The 18890-nt window shown below is 37.9% G+C and overlaps 1 protein-coding gene across 8 annotated transcripts in view; it reads right to left on the minus strand.

Annotated features, from left to right (window-relative positions):
• The window catches only part of pbx3b (pre-B-cell leukemia homeobox 3b), a 170093-nt gene that overhangs the window by 16211 nt on the left and 134992 nt on the right, over positions 1 to 18890 (minus strand). For 2 of the 8 annotated variants that reach the window (XM_061986110.1, XM_061986109.1), the window contains exons 6-10: positions 18202 to 18231; positions 8768 to 8933; positions 6525 to 6602; positions 3828 to 3940; positions 3042 to 3131 (exon numbers count right to left, since the gene is read on the minus strand). In XM_061986110.1, coding sequence (XP_061842094.1) covers positions 3042 to 3131; positions 3828 to 3940; positions 6525 to 6602; positions 8768 to 8933; positions 18202 to 18231 — 477 coding nt within the window. The remainder of the gene's footprint in view (positions 1 to 3041; positions 3132 to 3827; positions 3941 to 6524; positions 6603 to 8767; positions 8934 to 18201; positions 18232 to 18890) is intronic. The other 6 variants (XM_061986113.1, XM_061986112.1, XM_061986115.1 and 3 more) reach the window with 4 other exon arrangements.

Here is an 18890-nt window from a genome sequence, read left to right on the forward strand (position 1 = left end):
CATTTTTGGAGCACTGCAAAAAGTCAGTGTTCAAAAACAAGAAAAAAAAAATACAAAAATTAAGGGTATTTTATTTGAACAAAGCAAAATTATCTGCCAATAGAACAAGAACATTTGGCTTGTCAAGACTTTCCAAAACAAGTCAAATTAGCTAACCTCAATGAACCCCAAAATACCTTAAAATAAGTATATTCTCACTAATAACAAGTGTTGGTAGAAAAAAAAAAGAGACCTTTTTGCTCAATATGTTGAAAAATATTCTTAAATTAAGTAAATGCTAGTGCCATTATCTTGACATAATGATTAGCGCTCGGCATGATTTTTTTTTTCCATGATTGAGGTAAGAAATTATTACTTTAAAAAAGTAGTTTTATACTTGTGAGTGTTGATGACACAGCTTTGCATCAGTTGATATTCTAGTTTCAAGCATGTTTTACTCAATATAGGTCATAAAATCTCAGCTACAAGCTGTAATATCTTACTGAGATCATTTAGGACCAAAACCTTTAAAACAAGTAAAAGACTCAAACATAAAATCTGCTTAGTGAGAAGAATGAACTTATCAGACAAAAAATAAGCAAATATCAACCTTATTTGAGATATTTCATCTTACTTAGATTTCAGTTTTTGCAGTGGGATTCAACCCCCAATTCCTAATGCTGGGTAACACATAAAATAACGAAGCTGTCCACCTGACTTGACGAGGCGGGCCACACAAAATAATGAAACCGTGTTAAATAATTTAGCAGAACACAGAACATTTTTCTGGCAAATTTTAAAAGAACAAATACATTTAGCCAGAAAGTGCTTTATTATTTGCAGCCTTTTTGCAGACAGCTTTAATGACGTAAAATAATGCGGCATATTGGTAAACCACATGGTGTGGGGGAGTGGCCTGCGGACCTGCAGCGAAGCGGGGTGTGCCAGGACCGGCTTCGAGATCAGCGACAGGTGCGTAGATGGCCCACCTGGGCCTGCTTATCTAATCACCTGTCACTCTGTTAAAGGGGAACATTATCACCAGACCTATGTAAGCGTCAATATATACCTTGATGTTGCAGAAAAAATACCATATATTTTTTTAACCTCTAAATGGATACATTTTGGCGAATTAAACGCCTTTCTAATATTTGCTCTCGGAGCGATGACGTCACAACGTGGCGTCACATCGGGAAGCAATCCGCCATTTTCTCAAACACCGAGTCAAATCAGCTCTGTTATTTTCCGTTTTTTCGACTGTTTTCCGTACCTTGGAGACATCATGCCTCGTCGGTGTGTTGTCGGAGGGTGTAACAACACGAACAGGGACGGATTCAAGTTGCACCAGTGGCCCAAAGATGCGAAAGTGGCAAGAAATTGGACGTTTGTTCCGCACACTTTACCGACGAAAGCTATGCGACGACAGAGATGGAAAGAATGTGTGGATATCCTGCGACACTCAAAGCAGATGCATTTCTAATGATAAAGTCAAAGAAATCTGCCGCCGGACCCCCATTGAATCTGCCGGAGTGTGTGAGCAATTCAGGGACAAAGGACCTCGCTAGCACGGCAAGCAATGGCGGCAGTTTGTTCCCGCAGACGAGCGAGCTAAACCCCCTATCGACCATAGCTTCCCTGGCCTGCTGACATCAACTCCAAAACTGGACAGATCAGCTTTCAGGAAAAGAGCGCGGATGAGGGTATGTCTACAGAATATATTAATTGATGAAAATTGGGCTGTCTGCACTCTCAAAGTGCATGTTGTTGCCAAATGTATTTCATATGCTGTAAACCTAGTTCATAGTTGTTAGTTTCCTTTAATGCCAAACAAACACATACCAATCGTTGGTTAGAAGGCGATCGCCGAATTCGTCCTCGCTTTCTCCCGTGCCGCTGGCTGTCGTGTTGTTTTCGTCGGTTTCGCTTGCATACGGTTCAAACCGATATGGCTCAATAGCTTCAGTTTCTTCTTCAACTTCGTTTTCGCTACCTGCCTCCACACTACAACCATCCGTTTCAATACATTCGTAATCTGTTGAATCGCTTAAGCCGCTGAAATCCGAGTCTGAATCCGAGCTAATGTCGCTATAGCTTGCTGTTCTTTCCGCCATGTTTGTTTGTGTTGGCTTCACTATGTGACGTCACAGGAAAATGGACGGGTGTTTATAACGATGGTTAAAATCAGGCACTTTGAAGCTTTTTTTTAGGGATATTGCGTGATGGGTAAAATTTTGAAAAAAACTTCGAAAAATATAATAAGCCATTGGGAACTGATTTTTAATGGTTTTAACAATTCTGAAATTGTGATAATGTTCCCCTTTAAAAGGCGGGGAGGAGAGGGGGAGTTGGAGTTGGAGCACAAGCGAGAAAGACAAGCCCAAAGACAATTGCTGAAAAGCGTGGTTAGGGTTGTGGTTAAGAGGGGAGGAGTATATTTACAGCTAGAATTCACCAAGTCAAGTATTTCATATATATATATATATATATATATATATATATATATATATATATATATATATATATATATATATATATAAGAAATACTTGAATTTCAGTGTTCATTTATTTACACATATACACACACATAACACTCATCTACTCATTGTTGAGTTAAGGGTTGAATTGTCCATCCTTGTAACCATGCTGAACTCTGATGATGCATTGATGTGTGGCACGCACAAAAGTGCTTTCATCAAATGCACTAGATGGCAGTATTGTCTTTTTTAAGAGTGTCACAACATTGCTGTTTACGGCAGACGGACTGCTTTACTGTAGACGTTCTTTATATTGTGGGAAAGTGCACTCAGGTCCGCATGGAGCTGGAGGGGGCGTGGCCTCCAGCTCCGCCTGAATTTCGGGAGATTTTCGGGAGAAAATTTCTCCCGGGAGGTTTTCGGGAGAGGCGCTGAATTTCGGGAGTCTCCCGAAAAATCCGGGAGGGTTGGCAAGTATGCTCCACACACATAAAATAATGTGGCGGGCCACATTAAAAAATTGCAGGAGACTACTTGAAATGAAGTGACGGGCCACTTAAAATATTAAGTCTTGGACGCGGTACTCACATTTAAGCTGTGTGGACTGTACATGGTGTTTCGGCCAAGAGCATCACTGTATCCTGCCGTCTGACTGATAACATGGCGCAGGGTATCCACCTGAAGGGACAGACAAGGTAGACAGGCTATTCAGCTCGGTGTGTGGCAGCAGGCCAACACTAACTGAACACATGCTCATGGACAGGCACTAACTACTGTGGCGCAACAACACAACTCCATAGACAGAAAATGTGCTAATCGCATTTGCTAATTGGTTGGCGTCTAATGTTATTAGCATGCTATACAATAATTATATTTGCAACAATGCATAGCTAGATATGTGTTTAATAATTAAAAAAAAGAACAACACACAAACAGTGGTTGTTTTTACTTTTAAATATCCGTAATAATAATAGATTGTTGTAAGTGCACAGTTTTTTTTTGCATTAAATGTACATAATGGAAGACAGCAACAACAAACGATACAACACTATGACAAAGGGAGACAAAAGAGGATATAGGACAATAACAAAGGGGAAACACGGTACCAAAAACCCAATACCAACCCAAGAGGTCAAGTCAAAGCCAAATGCATTTACCAAATCTTAGTAGAATATGTGAATATATTAATTGCTGTGTGTTATAATCATGACAGAATAGCAAAACACAGCAAAAGACACTCTGAGCGTGCTTATTTTTTTTCTGCTTTTGCTTGCATGTGCTTCAGACGGCACTGTGGATGGCTCAGTACACAGGCAAGACAAGGACAGCTCTCTGCACCCGCAGTGAGGAACTGTCCCTGATTGTTGATCCTACCTGTGACTGTACATTGGCTCCGACTTGTGCCCCTTGGTAAGAATCCCCATTCAGACTCTGCATGCTCAAGAACATGTCCCCAGAGTTTGGGAGGTTAAAAGAACCTGAAGAACCTAGAGAGGGAAGATGTAAGTAGCTGAATAACATGAGCTGGCTTACAAGTAAGGCAGATACACAACTCACATCCACACACACACAAACACTCACACACACATACCATATTTTGAGAACTATAAGGCGCACTTAAATTCCTTCCATTTTTTTTTTAAATCGACAGTGCGCCTTATGACCTAATGCTTAATGTACGTGTCAATTCTGGTTGTGCTCACAGACCTCGAAGAAATTTGATGCCTGTTCAATAAATGACGTTAGCAAGAACCCGTGAGCAACCAACACCAAAACGTTGATGTTTTATTGAGAATATAGAACATTACACACGGCGCTCAAAAATATGTAAAAAAGTTTTAGGATAACTTTAAGCTACAAAGCCGCACCGCTTGATGGAACGTGGGGCAGTAGTCAGACGTACCGTGCTTCAACATACGTCATTATGGTGTGTGTGTGTATATAAGGACACCAAAATGGCACCTACTTGGAGACATTATCTGGCGTTTTGTTTTCTTACCTATTCGCACCTGCTGATGTGTATTTGGGATCTGCATAAGTCTCGGAAATGTGTGTACCGGTAGTTAATAAGCTCCTTCTTTTTCTCTATACTCTTGTTGTGGAGAATCCATCCTCCGTTGTTGTCATTTCTAATACAAAGTAGCGTAAAGCTCCATAGTTCATAGTTAGCAATAGTTCGAACTTATTATGTCAGTAGACTCGCTATGGAAGCGCTAAAAACTGCCTGTACGGGGGAGAATATGCTGTCGAATTGGAATTGGAGACACGGAAATAAGTCCGCCCACATTATAGAAAGGGGGTTGAAAGATAGTCTGTAAAACGTAATCTGTGCAACATTTTGACCAAATAATCACCATTACATGTTATGTAGACCAGTGGTACCCAACCTTTTTGTAGCTGCGGACGGGTCAACGCTTGAAAATTTGTGCCACGGACCGGGTTTATTTTTTATTTTTTCATAAAGAAATACAATCATGTGTGCTTACGGACTGTATCCCTGCAGACTGTATTGATCTAAAATAATATATAATGTATATATTGTGTTTTTTATGTTGATTTAATAAAAAAAAAAAAAAAATGTACGTGTCAATTCTGGTTGTGCTCACAGACCTCGAAGAAATTTGACGCCTGTTCAATAAATGACGTTAGCAAGTACCCGTGAGCAACCAACACCAAAACGTTGATGTTTTATTGAGATTATAGAACATTACACACGGCGCCCAAAAATATGTAAAAAAGTTTTAGGATAATTTTGGTAAGCTACAAAGCCGCACTGCTTGATGGAACGTGGGGCAGTAGTCAGACGTACCGTGCTTCAACATATGTCATTTTGGTGTGTGTGTGTATATAAGGACACCAAAATGGCACCTATTAGGAGACATTATCCGGCGTTTTGTTTTCTTACCTATTCGTACCTGCTGATGTGTATTTGGGATCTGCATAAGTCCCGGAAATTTGTGTGCGTTCGCCATTGTAGTCAATAAGCTCCTTCTTTTTCTCTATACTCTTGTTGTGGAGCATTCATCCTCCTTTGTTGTAATTTCTAATACAAAGTAGCGTAAAGCTCCATAGTTCATAGTTAACAATAGTTCTAACTTATTATGTCAGTAGACTCGCTATGGAAGCGCTAAAAACTGCCTGTACGGGGGAGAATATGCTGTCGAAATGGAATTGGAGACACGGAAATAAGTCCGCCCACAATATAGAAAGGGGGTTGAAAGATAGTCTGTAAAACGTAATCTGTGCAACATTTTGACCAAATAATCACCATTACATGTTATGTAGACCAGTGGTCCCCAACCTTTTTGTAGCTGCGGACCGGTCAACGCTTGAAAATTTGTGCCACGGACCGGGTTTATTTTTTATTTTTTCATAAAGAAATACAATCATGTGTGCTTACGGACTGTATCCCTGCAGACTGTATTGATCTATATTGATATATAATGTATATATTGTGTTTTTTATGTTGATTTGATAAAAAAAAATATATATATATATTTTTTTCTTTTTTTTTCTTGTGCGGCCCGGTACCAATCGGTCCACGGCCCGGTGGTTGGGGACCACTGATGTAGACCACAAGAATGTTTTAAATGTAGAACAAAAAAACCTCATAATATGGCCCCTCTGATGTGTCTTATAATTCGGTGCGCCTTTTGTATGAAAATTGACCTGAATAGACCCGCTCATCGGCAGTGCGCCTTATAATTCGGTGCGCCTTATGGTCCAAAAAAATACGGCATATCTGAATAAATAGAACGCTACTCAGACACATACAAATATAGTGAGGGGAAAAAAAACGCCCATAAAGCAAGCAACTACCAGAGCGAGGGAGGAATGCACAAGGAGCAAATCAACAAACACATGAGGACGAGATGCAGGAGGACTAAAAATAAAGGATTTGGATATGTTTTACCGACAAGATGGGCACAGATGAAGTGAGGATCACAAAACACAAGGGGCCAGTCCTACACGTGGCACAGTCTACATGGTCTAATCCCAATCTAACACTGGCAGGAAGGTATCACATGATAAATGACAAGAACAATAAGAAGCTTATGAAAAGACCAGTACCAGTAAACATGTTGGTTAAAAGACTGTTTTTGCTCTCTGCAGAATCCAGCTGAAATTCTTCATCTTTCATCTGGAATCCTGGGTGCAAGAAAAAGGGACCACTTCATGAGCTTACCACATCCTGATGAAGCTCAACCCAGTCCAAATTCAGCACATTCAGGCTACAACAGGCTTTGAAAAAAAAAAGATATATATAACAATGTGACATGACTCTAAAAATGCAAATAATAATGCTACAAACCCTGTTTCCATATGAGTTGGGAAATTGGGTTAGATGTAAATATAAATGGAAAATAATGATTTTCAAATCTTTTTCAACCCATATTCAATTGAATGCACTACAAAGACAAGATATTTGATGTTCAAACTCATAAACTTTATTTTTTTTTCAAATAATAATTAACTTAGAATTTCCTGGCTGCAACACGTGCCAAAGTAGTTGGGAAAGGGCATGTTCACCACTGTGTTACATGGCCTTTCCTTTTAACAACACTCAGTAAACGTTTGGGAACTGAGGAGTCACATTTTTTAAGCTTCTCAGGTGGAATTCTTTCCCATTCTTGCTTGATGTACAGCTTAAGTTGTTCAACAGTCCGGGGGTCTCCGTTGTGGTATTGTAGGCTTCATAATGCGCCACACATTTTCAATGGGAGACAGGTCTGTACTACAGACAGGCCGGTCTAGTACCCACACTCTTTTACTATGAAGCCACATTGATGTAACATGTGGCTTGGCATTGTCTTGCTGAAATAAGCAGGGGCGTCCATGGTAACGTTGCTTGGATGGCAACATATGTTGCTCCAAAACCTGTATGTACCTTTCAGCATTAATGGCGCCTTTACAGATGTGTAAGTTACCCAAGTCTTGGGCACTAATGCACCCCCATACCATCACAGATGCTAGCTTTTCAACATTGGGCCTATATTAATCCGGATGGTTCTTTTCCTCTATGGTCCGGAGGACACGACGTCCACAGTTTCCAAAAAAAATTGAAATGTGGACTCGTCAGACCACAGAACACTTTTCCACTTTGTATCAGTCCATCTTAGATGAGCTCAGGCACAGCGAAGCCGACGGCGTTTCTGGGTGTTGTTGATAAACGGTTTTCGCCTTGCATAGGAGAGTTCTAACTTGCACTTACAGATGTAGCGACCAACTGTAGTTACTGACAGTGGGTTTCTGAAGTGTTCCTGAGCCCATGTGGTGATATCCTTTACACACTGATGTCGCTTGTTGATGCAGTACAGCATGAGGGATCGAAGGTCACGGGCTTTTCTGCTTACGTGCAGTGATTTCTCCAGATTCTCTGAACCCTTTGATGTTATTACGGACCGTAGATGGTGAAATCCCTAAATTCCTTGCAATAGCTGGTTGAGAAAGGTTTTTCTTAAACTGTTCAATAATTTGATCACGCATTTGTTGACAAAGTGGTGATCCTCGCCCCATCCTTGTTTGTGAATGACTGAGCATTTCATGGAATCTACTTTTATACCCAATCATGGCACCCACCTGTTCCCAATTAGCCTGCACACCTGTGGGATGTTCCAAATAAGTGTTTGATGAGGATTCCTCAACATTATCGATCTTTTTTGCCACCTTTCCCAACTTCTTTGTCACTTGTTGCTGGCATCAAATTCTAAAGTTAATGATTAATTGCATTAAAAAAAAAAAGTTTATCAGTTTGAACATCAAATATGTTGTCTTTGTAGCATATTCAACTGAATATGGGTTGAAAAGGATTTGCAAATCATTGTATTCCGTTTATATTTACATCTAACACAATTTCCCAAATCATATGGAAACGGGGTTTGTATAAGCGTAGTCGGAATGCTCCCAGCTATTATGTTTACACATAATAATACGCAGCCATTCCATGTGACTAGATACCATTACATTTCAAATGACAGCAGGTTGACGGAAAAGTCAAGGGAAAACAAATCCCATGGCGATATTCTTATTTATTTTTTTGTTCTCCTCCAAAAAAAAAATATATGTGTTCTCAGTTCACAAGTCAGGAACGCTTCCTTTATGCATGAGTTTTCTCGGCACCGAGTGTCTTATAGACAGGAGACACTGTGATCCCCAAGCTGGGAGCCGGGCTTGTCACTCTCGGCTGTGTGAACGGTGCATGAGAGAGTGAGATAGGGAGGGAGGTAGGCAGCAGGTTTAGGCCTGAGGTGCAGGGCAGGTCTTTTTTTTTTTTTTTTTTGCATCTCGTTTCTTTATTATGCAGGAGTGCCTACCGGAGTTAGGTGTAGTAGGGGAGTTGGCCTGGCTGTTCTGCACGGCGGCGGCTGCGGCGTGCGCCGCGTTTACGGCCGTCTTGGCCGCGTAGAGGTTGGCCTCCTCCTGAAACTTGCCGATGTTTTTCTTGTAGCGGATGCGTTTGTTGCCGAACCAGTTGGATACCTGCGTGGAAGAGCACAGAGGGGAGGAGCAGAGGAGTCAGATGTGGAGCAGCCACAGCAAGAGTGCACTGAGCAGTGAGACTGTTTCAAGATGTCATGTTTGGGTCCATCAAGTACCCAATTCCCAGCCCCTGCAGCAATGTCCACTGGGTACACAAGCTAATTAAGAGATAATAAGGAGCCACTTGTGTCTTCCCATGGATGGGAGCCTGACACGCTCTCAGCTGCGTCTCCTGACAGAACCCAAACACGAGGGGCCCCCTGCTGCTTTGACACGTCGTCACGCTATTGTGTGCGGCTGGTTGTTAAGGCGACTCACCTCCCTTTCAGTGAAACACCGAGGTGATCGAGTAACAAAATATATACCGGATGAGAATGCAGATGATCGCAAATGCAGTTTATTACGAGCAATCAAATATTTGAAAGCAACACTAATATCCTTGAGAAAAACAGCGTCATCTGAGAATTTTTTTTGTTAGAGTTAAACATTTTGGGAAAAAAAATAACACAAATGTCCACTCCAGAGGATACTGGAACAAGAAAAAAAATACAAAAATTAGGGGTATTTTATTTGAACTAAGCAAAATTATCTGCCAATAGAACAACAAAATTCAGCATGTCAAGACTTTCCAAAACAAGTAAAATTAGCTAACCTCAATGAACCTAAAAATACCTTAAAATAAGTATATTCTCACTAATAACAACTGTACTACTACATGAGTACGTATTTTCTATTGTTTCATTGAAAATAAAACAGCAAAGTCCATTTGGCTGTCATCTGTTTTAATTATGAGACACAATTGTGTCAAAGTCATGTTGTTTTTTTTTACATGCTTGAAATAAGAAATTATTACTTTAAAAAAGTAGTTTTATACTTGTGAGTGTTGATGACAAAGCTTTGCAACAGTTAATATTCTAGTTTCAAGCATGTTTTACTCAATATAGGTCATAAAATCTCAGCAACAAGCTGTAATATCTTACTGAGATTATTTAGGACCAAAACCCTTAAAACAAGTAAAACACATGAAATGTGCTTAGTGAGAAGAATTATCTTATCAGACAGAAAATAAGCAAATATCAGCCTTATTTGAGATATTTAATCTTACTTAGATTTCAGTTTTTGCAGTGTTTTAATACACACTGCAAAAAGTCAGTGTTCAAAAACAAGAAAAAAAAAATACAAAAATTAGGGGTATTTTATTTGAACTAAGCACAATTATCTGCCAATAGAACAAGAAAATGTGGCTTGTCAAGACTTTCCAAAACGAGTAAAATTAGCTAACCTCAATGAACCCAAAAATACCTTAAAATAAGTATATTCTCACTAATAACAAGTGCACTTTTCTTGGTAGAAAAAAAAAGAGACCTTTTTGCTCAATATGTTGAAAAATATTCTTAAATTAAGTAAATTCTAGTGCCATTATCTTGACATAATGATATGCGCTCGGCATCATGATTTTTTTTTCATGCTTGAAGTAAGAAATTATTACTTTAAAAAAGTAGTTTTATACTTGTGAGTGTTGATGACACAGCTTTGCAACAGTTGATATTCTAGTTTCAAGCATGTTTTACTCAATATAGGTCATACAATCTGAGTTACAAGCTGTAATACCCTTAAAACAAGTAAAAAAAACACCCTAACATCAAATCTGCTTAGTGAGAAGAATTATCTTATCAGACAGAAAATAAGCAAATATCACCCTTATTTGAGATATTTAATCTTACTTAGATTTCAGTTTTTGCAGTGCAGACGGGAACCCAAATGTTGTTAACATGCACTAATTACTTGATAATATTGTATTTTATTTAATGTCACCACATACAGTATTCAAATCAAGGCTAAATACACTTATTTAATTTTGCATATGACAACTGAAAGTATTTTATCTACAATCTTGTATTTTAATTGAATTAAGTCATGATTGTATTTTAATTGATGATTTTATTTGCTTGTATTTTTATGCATCTGCAAAGCACTTAGAATTAAACTTTCCCTAAATTCTTATTGTTTTTTTTCCCCCATTTAGGAAGCTTTACCAAAATGTACTTTTATGAATGGCAAAACTATTGTGTTGCAATATTGAAATACTTTTAAAATATATTTTTCGTTTGAATGTCTAGATATGTATTTGATAAATAGTGGACAAATTTAGGGTGAATAGAAAAGGATGCATTCAATATGCCACTTTTTTAGACTCCGCATTTACTTAATTTTCTATGACACAAATAGTTTGTTGTGCACATACTGGTTTATTTTGATAACCCAATTTATGAGTTGCCAGTGTTGGGTTAAATTTTGGAGTTATTTTTAGGAATAGCAATCAATTTTTTGGGTTATAAGGGTATTATTTTAACTCAATGTCTGGGTTTTCAAAATTATGAACCATTTTTGGGTTGTTTTTCAACGAGTAACGCATTTTTGGGTAAAAGGCTTGTTTTATTAAAAAAGTTACTTTTTTCTTGAAGGGAATTTGATTATGGATTATTCTCATTAACATTATTTCCAACTACCTAATATTGAGTAAACATAACTCAAGTTTTGGGTTAAATAATTCAACCCAATAGTTTGGTGTGGAATAACCAAACATAGTAATAACTTTTTTTTGCGTTATAAGGGTATTATTTTAACTTAATTTCTGGGTTTTCAAAATTATGAACCATTTTTGGGTTGTTTTTCAACGAGTAACGCATTTTTGGGTAAAAGGCTGATTTTATTAAAAAGTTACTTTTTTCTTGAAGGGAATTTTATTAAGGATTAATCTTATTAACATTATTTACAACCACCCAACATTGAGTTAACATAACTCAAGTTTTGGGTTAAATAATTCAACCCAATAGTTTGGTGGGGAATAACCCAACATAGCAATATGTTTTTGCATTATAAGGGTATTATTTTAACTTAATTTCTGGGTTTTCAAAATTCTGAACCATTGTTGGGCTGTTTTTCAACGAGTAACGTATTTTGGGGTAAAAGGCTTGTTTTATTAAAAAGTTACTTTTTTCTTGAAGGGAATTTTATTATGGATTATTCTCATTAACATTATTTACAATCACCCAACATTGAGTTAACATAACTCAAGTTTTGGGTTAAATAATTCAACCCAATAGTTTGGTGAGGAATAACCCAATATAGCAATATTTTTTTTGCGTTGTAAGGTTATTATTTTAACTTAATTTCTGGGTTTTCAAAATGATGAACCATTTTTGGGCTGTTTTTCAACGAGTAACATATTTTTGGGTAAAATGCTTGTTTTATTAAGAAGTTACTTTTTTCTTGAAGGGAATTTTATTATGGATTATTCTCATTAACATTATTTACAATCACCCAACATTGAGTTAACATAACTCAAGTTTTGGGTTAAATAATTCAACCCAATAGTTTGTTGGGGAATAACCCAACATAGCAATATATTTTTTTGCGTTATAAGGGTATTATTTTAACTTAATTTCTGGGTTTTCAAAATTATGAACCATTTTTGGGTTGTTTTTCAACGAGTAACGCATTTTTGGGTAAAAGGCTTGTTTTATTAAGAAGTTACTTTTTTCTTGAAGGTAATTTTATTATGGATTATTCTCATTAACATTATTTACAATCACCCAACATTGAGTTAACATAACTCAAGTTTTGGGTTAAATAATTCAACCCAATAGTTTGGTGGGGAATAACCCAACATAGCAATGTTTTTTTTGCGTTATAAGGGTATTATTTTAACTTAATTTCTGGGTTTTCAAAATTCTGAACCATTTTTGGGCTGTTTTTCAACGAGTAACGTATTTTGGGGTAAAAGGCTTGTTTTATTAAAGTTACTTTTTTCTTGAAGGGAATTTTATTATGGATTATTCTCTATAACTCAACCTTTTGGTTAAATAATTCAACGTAAAAGTTGGGTTGAAAAAATTAACTCGTTGACTCAAAATAACTCAAGAAAGGGGTTCGACCTTTTCTGAACCATCATTTTTTTTAGTATGCAGAAATAAAGTCAACAGGAAGAGATACATGTTCAGGTGAAAGATGGCTCACTGAAGATTTAGAGCAGTTTGAAATGCTAATTTCATTGAAATGAATGTCTAACATTAGTCAGACACTAAAAAGTTGTATGCATCTTCTGTGTGAATGCTGGCGCTGCGATAAGAGCAGAATAATGATGAGATGATGCCTGCTTTTAATGGTTCTATAAATTAGAGTGTCTCATTGCTGTGCTGCCGCCCCCCCCCCCCCCCCCCCCCCCCAAACACCTCGCGTCTCCCCTCCCCGAACCCCATCCTCTCTATCTCTCTGGCCTTGCAGCCCATTGCTGGACCAGCCAAAGAGCAGCTGCCCCTAATGACGCTTTATTTAATTTCCACCCATGCGCTTAAATTTTAATATCCCCAGCAGCCAGCCAATGTTGTGGCATAAAAAGCAACTGGATTTGCAGGACAACAGATCATTTCTATCCCGCACGTCTCGGCGCTCTAAATCTTTAATATCTAAGCAATTAAAATTAATGACCATTCAGGCGAGACCCACTGTCGGCAGCAGGGTTTCCTTGACATCAATTGTTTGATGGCTTTACCTAGAGGTTAAACTAACAAGCAATGTTTAATTGGAAGCAATGAAAGCCCTGGCCATCATCCCTTTTACTTAACCTGCTTATAGTGGATCGTAACGACGTAATCGCAACGCGTTTTTAGAAAGGTCAGGAAGTGAACATCACATAATTTGTACACGTCATTATCTTTACCTCATCCAAACATGCACGCCAAGAATGCATACTTGACAACCTTGAGACCTCCGATTTCGGGAGGTGGGGGTGGGCGTGGTCGGGGTGGGAGGGGGCGTGGTTGGGGGCGTGGTTAAAAGGGGAGGAGTATATTTACAGCTAGAACTCACCAAGTCAAGTATTTCATATATATATATATATATATATATATATATATATATATATATATATATATATATATATATATATATATAACAAATACTTGACGTTCAGTGAATTCTAGCTATATATATATACGTATATATATATATATTTATTTTATTATATGTATATATATATATATGTATACGTATATATATATATATATATATATATATATATATATATATATATATACGTATATATATATATTTTATTATATGTATATATATATATATATGTATACGTATATATATATATATATTAATTTTATTATATATATATATATATATATATATATATATATATATATATATATATATATATATATATATATATATATAAAATAAATACTTGAATTTCAGTGTTCATTTATTTACACATATACACACACATAACACTCATCTACTCATTGTTGAGTTAAGGGTTGAATTGTCCATCCTTGTTCTATTCTGTCACTATTTTTCTAACCATGCTGAACTCTGATGATGCATTGATGTGTGGCACGCACAAAAGTGCTTTCATCAAATGCACTAGATGGCAGTATTGTCCTGTTTAAGAGTGTCACAACATTGCTGTTTACGGCAGACAAACTGCTTTACGGTGTATAAAAACGTGACTGCTGTTGTTGTGTGTTGTTGTTGCGCTGGGAGGACGTTAATGAAACTGCCTAACAATAAACCCACATAAGAAACCAAGAACTCGCCCTCCATCATTCTACAGTTATAACGTGATTGGGCAGGTATGCTGGTTATATTGTGGGTTAGCGGACTCAGGTCCTCATGGACCTGAGTCCGCCTGAATTTCGGGAGATTTTCGGGAGAAAATTTGTCCCGGGAGGTTTTCGGGAGAGGCGCTGAATTTCGGGAGTCTCCCGGAAAATCCGGGAGGGTTGGCAAGTATGCAAGAATGTGATGACAAATATACATTTTAAATAGTGAACCATCAAACGTAAACTTGCACGATTTCTAATTGCAATGAAAGGAATGATGAAGTGTGTACATATAAAGCATGATACAGGTGTGTAACATACAATATGAGCAGATACATAGTAACATCACATCTACCGAGCTCTAGCATTTGTGGTTCTCCGGGTCGTCCTATAGAATCGAGCAATATAAGGTGCGGATCACGACCTAATCTATAGAACTAATTCGCTTCCATCTTGGAGGAGGCCATGCGTCCAGTCGACCGCAAAGTAAGGGGTGTTAACGCCGGAATACCTGACATCAGCAGCCCTAAAGCCAGTGATTGTGTAATGAGCATGTGGACTGTTTGCAAGAACACAACGGAGTTGCTAGACGTCGTGAAAGGTGCGAGCTGTGTTATACTCCCTTTCGATCGATAAAAAAACAGCCAATGAAAATGAATGCTCGATTCGTCTATGAGCACAGTTTGGACGGCCTTGAGCTTTCAAAACATTTTAATTTTACTCTGAAAGACAAGCCATCAGTTATGAAGGATCCATAAATAACGAGTGGGCATAAGCCCCCTCACTGCACTGGGATCTAAGTAGGGAATTCAGATGAAGGAAGGGATTTATGGGTAAAAACTAATTAATGTCTTAAAATGTGGTTTCTAGGGCAGTCATGAACCCTAAAACAACCATGCAAATAAAAATATCAAACATTTCATCCTTGCGAACAATAACGCAGGGGTGTTTCGTCAGCAATAATGTATTGAGCAAAGCTGCCGACTGATATTGGCATACCGCTCACGATGGATGGTTTTTACTTGATGAACTGTTTGAGTAATTAACAACAGTTTGAGCTTCTGACAAAATTATTTAGCTGCGGACGGACTGTGACTGTGTAAAGCTGGGGCGGTGTGGGGACCAAATCACAATTGGGTAAACATCAGACTACTTGCTTATTAAAAAGAGTTAAAGCATTAGAAAAAAGTCAATAACAATGTCTGCTTTGGCCTCTGTTTGTCAAGGAGTGTGCCACTAATGGGGCCTGCGATGAGTTCAAGTGCATTTTTAAAGGCACTCTAACTCTTGAGAGGAGAACTGCTTGGCGAGGCAGTAGGAAAACTGGGCAACGTTCCATTTGGGCCTGCATCTAAGGGACCTATTATGAATTTTGTCTGTTCTGACTTATAAATGTTGTCACAAAGTTAGATACTCTTGTTAAACAATGCCAAAGTGTCAAATCGTGAGGTTCATGCATTTTTCATGCAGTTTTGGATGCCTCTGTTTGCGGGGTTTAGCATTCTATTTAGGTTGTGACGTCTTTGCAATGTGGAAGTTCTTATTTGGACTATAAGTCAAACTCTTAGTATGAGGGAGAGGAGCTATAAGTAAACACAAAAAAAAGGTAGGATAAAGTAATATTTGTACCTAATCTTGGCATGCCCATACTGTAGTAACACCGACATGCAACATGCAGTGACATAAATGCTGCTAAAAGCATTGTTTTATTTTAAAGCAGAGTCTGAATCAATCGGACAGTGTGCAAGTGTACCTAATGTTGTGACCGGGTGAATCTTTTTTTAGGTTTATGAATTTCATTTCTGACTGTGTCTGAACAAAAATAGCAGTGATGACCTCAAGATATACCGTATTTTTCGGACTATAAGTCGCAGTTTTTTTTTTACTCCAAAGCGACTTATGTGTGAAATTATTAACACATTACCGTAAAATATCAAATGATGTTATTTAGCTCATTCACGTTCACGCTGTTTTGCCCATTCCTTTTTTGTTAGTGTGGATATAAATATAGTCTGTAGAATTTTGATGACAAAAGGGAATTTATTAAACTTCGGAATAAGGCTGTAACATGAGAAAATGTGGAAAAAATTAAGCACCGTGGATACTTTTCAAATGCACTGTATACATATTAATCCTTTAAACTTGAATATACACGTCATTAAGTTTCTTTCCACAGGTGTACACTTCTATAAAAGTTACACTTTATTTTTGAAAACCTCGTTAGAAAAACATTAACACATGTTAGAAGTAGGGATGTTCCAATCAGATAATACCAATGGTCTATGAGTGAAATCGGCCATACTGATCACATGTATTAACTGTATTTCTTCATCCTATTTGCTTTAGACATCACAATTTCAACTCAATATTTTCACTAGTTTTTTTTTCTCTATAACTAAACTCAATCAAAAAATACTATCTAATACTCTTTTAAATCCTTTGGTTTTTGCCCTCAAGGTCATCCTTTGTACTGGGAACTATTCCCTGAGTTTCTAAACACTAACAAAACATACACCGTATTTTTCGGACTATAAGTCGCAGTTTTTTTCATAGTTTGGGGGTGCGACTTATACTCAGGAGCGACTTATGTGTGAAATTATTAACACATTACCGTAAAATATCAAATTATATTATTTAGCTCATTCACGTAAGAGACTAGACGTATAAGATTTCATGGGATTTAGCGATTAGGAGTGACAGATTGTTTGGTAAACGTATAGCATGTTCTATATGTTATAGTTATTTGAATGACTCTTACCATAATGTGTTACGTTAACATACCAGGCACGTTCTCAGTTGGTTAATTATGCCTCATATAACGTACACTTATTCAGCCTGTTGTTCACTATTCTTTATTTTAAATTGCCTTTCAAATCTCTATTTTTGGTGTTGGGTTTTATCAAATAAATTTCCCCAAAAAATGCGACATATATATGTTTTTTTCCTTCTTTATTATGCATTTTCGGCCGGTGCGACTTATACTCCGGAGCGACTTATAGTCCGAAAAATACGGCATATTTAAACATTGTACATTTTCAAAGGATAATTGTTGTACTTTTGTAGATGGTGGGGCGTGGTTACGTTTGCTATCTGAGAATGCTTCAAGATTTTTCAGACAGACTCAAAAAACGGGTTATAAAACTGGTTATTTTTTGCAAAGTTTATAACAAAGCCTATCCAATACATATTATCCAGACCACAAATAGTTTTAAGTGTAAATTAAACGCATCACTCTTTAAGCGTAACATGACTGGGCCTTGCCTCGGGGAGTAACTAGAACAAAACTTGACGATTCAAAAAACACCACATAACCTGCTGATGCCAAACAACAAACAAAAAAACAATGTGGCAAACAATAGTAAATGTACACACAAATATGATGAAAACATTGGTGTGCTTGTATGAGCTGACCAAAATAGTCAATGGAACTGCTGTTTAAAGGTGGGATGTGAATTGGACTCTCTTAAAAATGTCAAGTATAATCAGGCTTATTAGTGTTTTTTTTATATAATAACATTAGCAGTCGATGTAGTTGTGTGGAGGAGGAGGAATAGGAGGAGGAGGGGGAATCTGTGCAGTGAAGTGGCTATTACATACATAAACAAAGGAGGTAACAAAGAAATGAAAACAGTGGATCAGGAGAAGTTATGACATACCTGAGATACTGTGATGGTGCTTCCCACCCCCTGAAGGCAAAAAAGAATGGGCTTTTACAGTATCTGACTCTTCATGACTACACTCAATATATCCCTCAACACTCCCCTCCCCACACAGAACAAAACACTGCAGATGAATCGTTATGGTATAGATTAATGCGTCTGTGGTACTGTGCTTCATGAGGACGAGCCTGGAACGATATTACGTTTTTTGTGTTGAGTAGTCAGTCGGAAATAGCATGTGAGATAGCTTGGTAGAACTTAAGAAGTGGGGGGGGGGGCTCAGGTCTATACCCAACAAGTACAGTAGGCTATGTATTAGCAGATTCAAGCAAGGTCATCTTGTTTTGAAGCAATTTTCTTTCCCGAAAATTGATGATTTCTTCACATTTTATGACCTGAGTGAGTGACAGGCTGGAGAGAGAGTGCGGGTGGTGGATGGGAATGAGCGGATGGCAGGGGAGCAGGCGTTGGGGGCAGTTAAGGAAGGACAGCATAGGGCTTTGATTGAGGCCAAGATGATGGTCCTCCCCTCCCTGTGGCCCTGCTCTGACTGACTGGGACCGGCCTTGACTGAAGCATCATTAGGCAGTCACAATGTCAAGGTTAGCTGAGGACGTCACGTCTTGGTTGGTGTAACCCACGGTAACGGTCCCCCCCTAGGCTTCCCCCTTCTCGACCCTTATTAG

Source organism: Nerophis lumbriciformis, linkage group LG12 (genome assembly GCF_033978685.3).
Source record: "Nerophis lumbriciformis linkage group LG12, RoL_Nlum_v2.1, whole genome shotgun sequence".
NCBI classification, from domain to species: Eukaryota; Metazoa; Chordata; class Actinopteri; order Syngnathiformes; family Syngnathidae; genus Nerophis; species Nerophis lumbriciformis.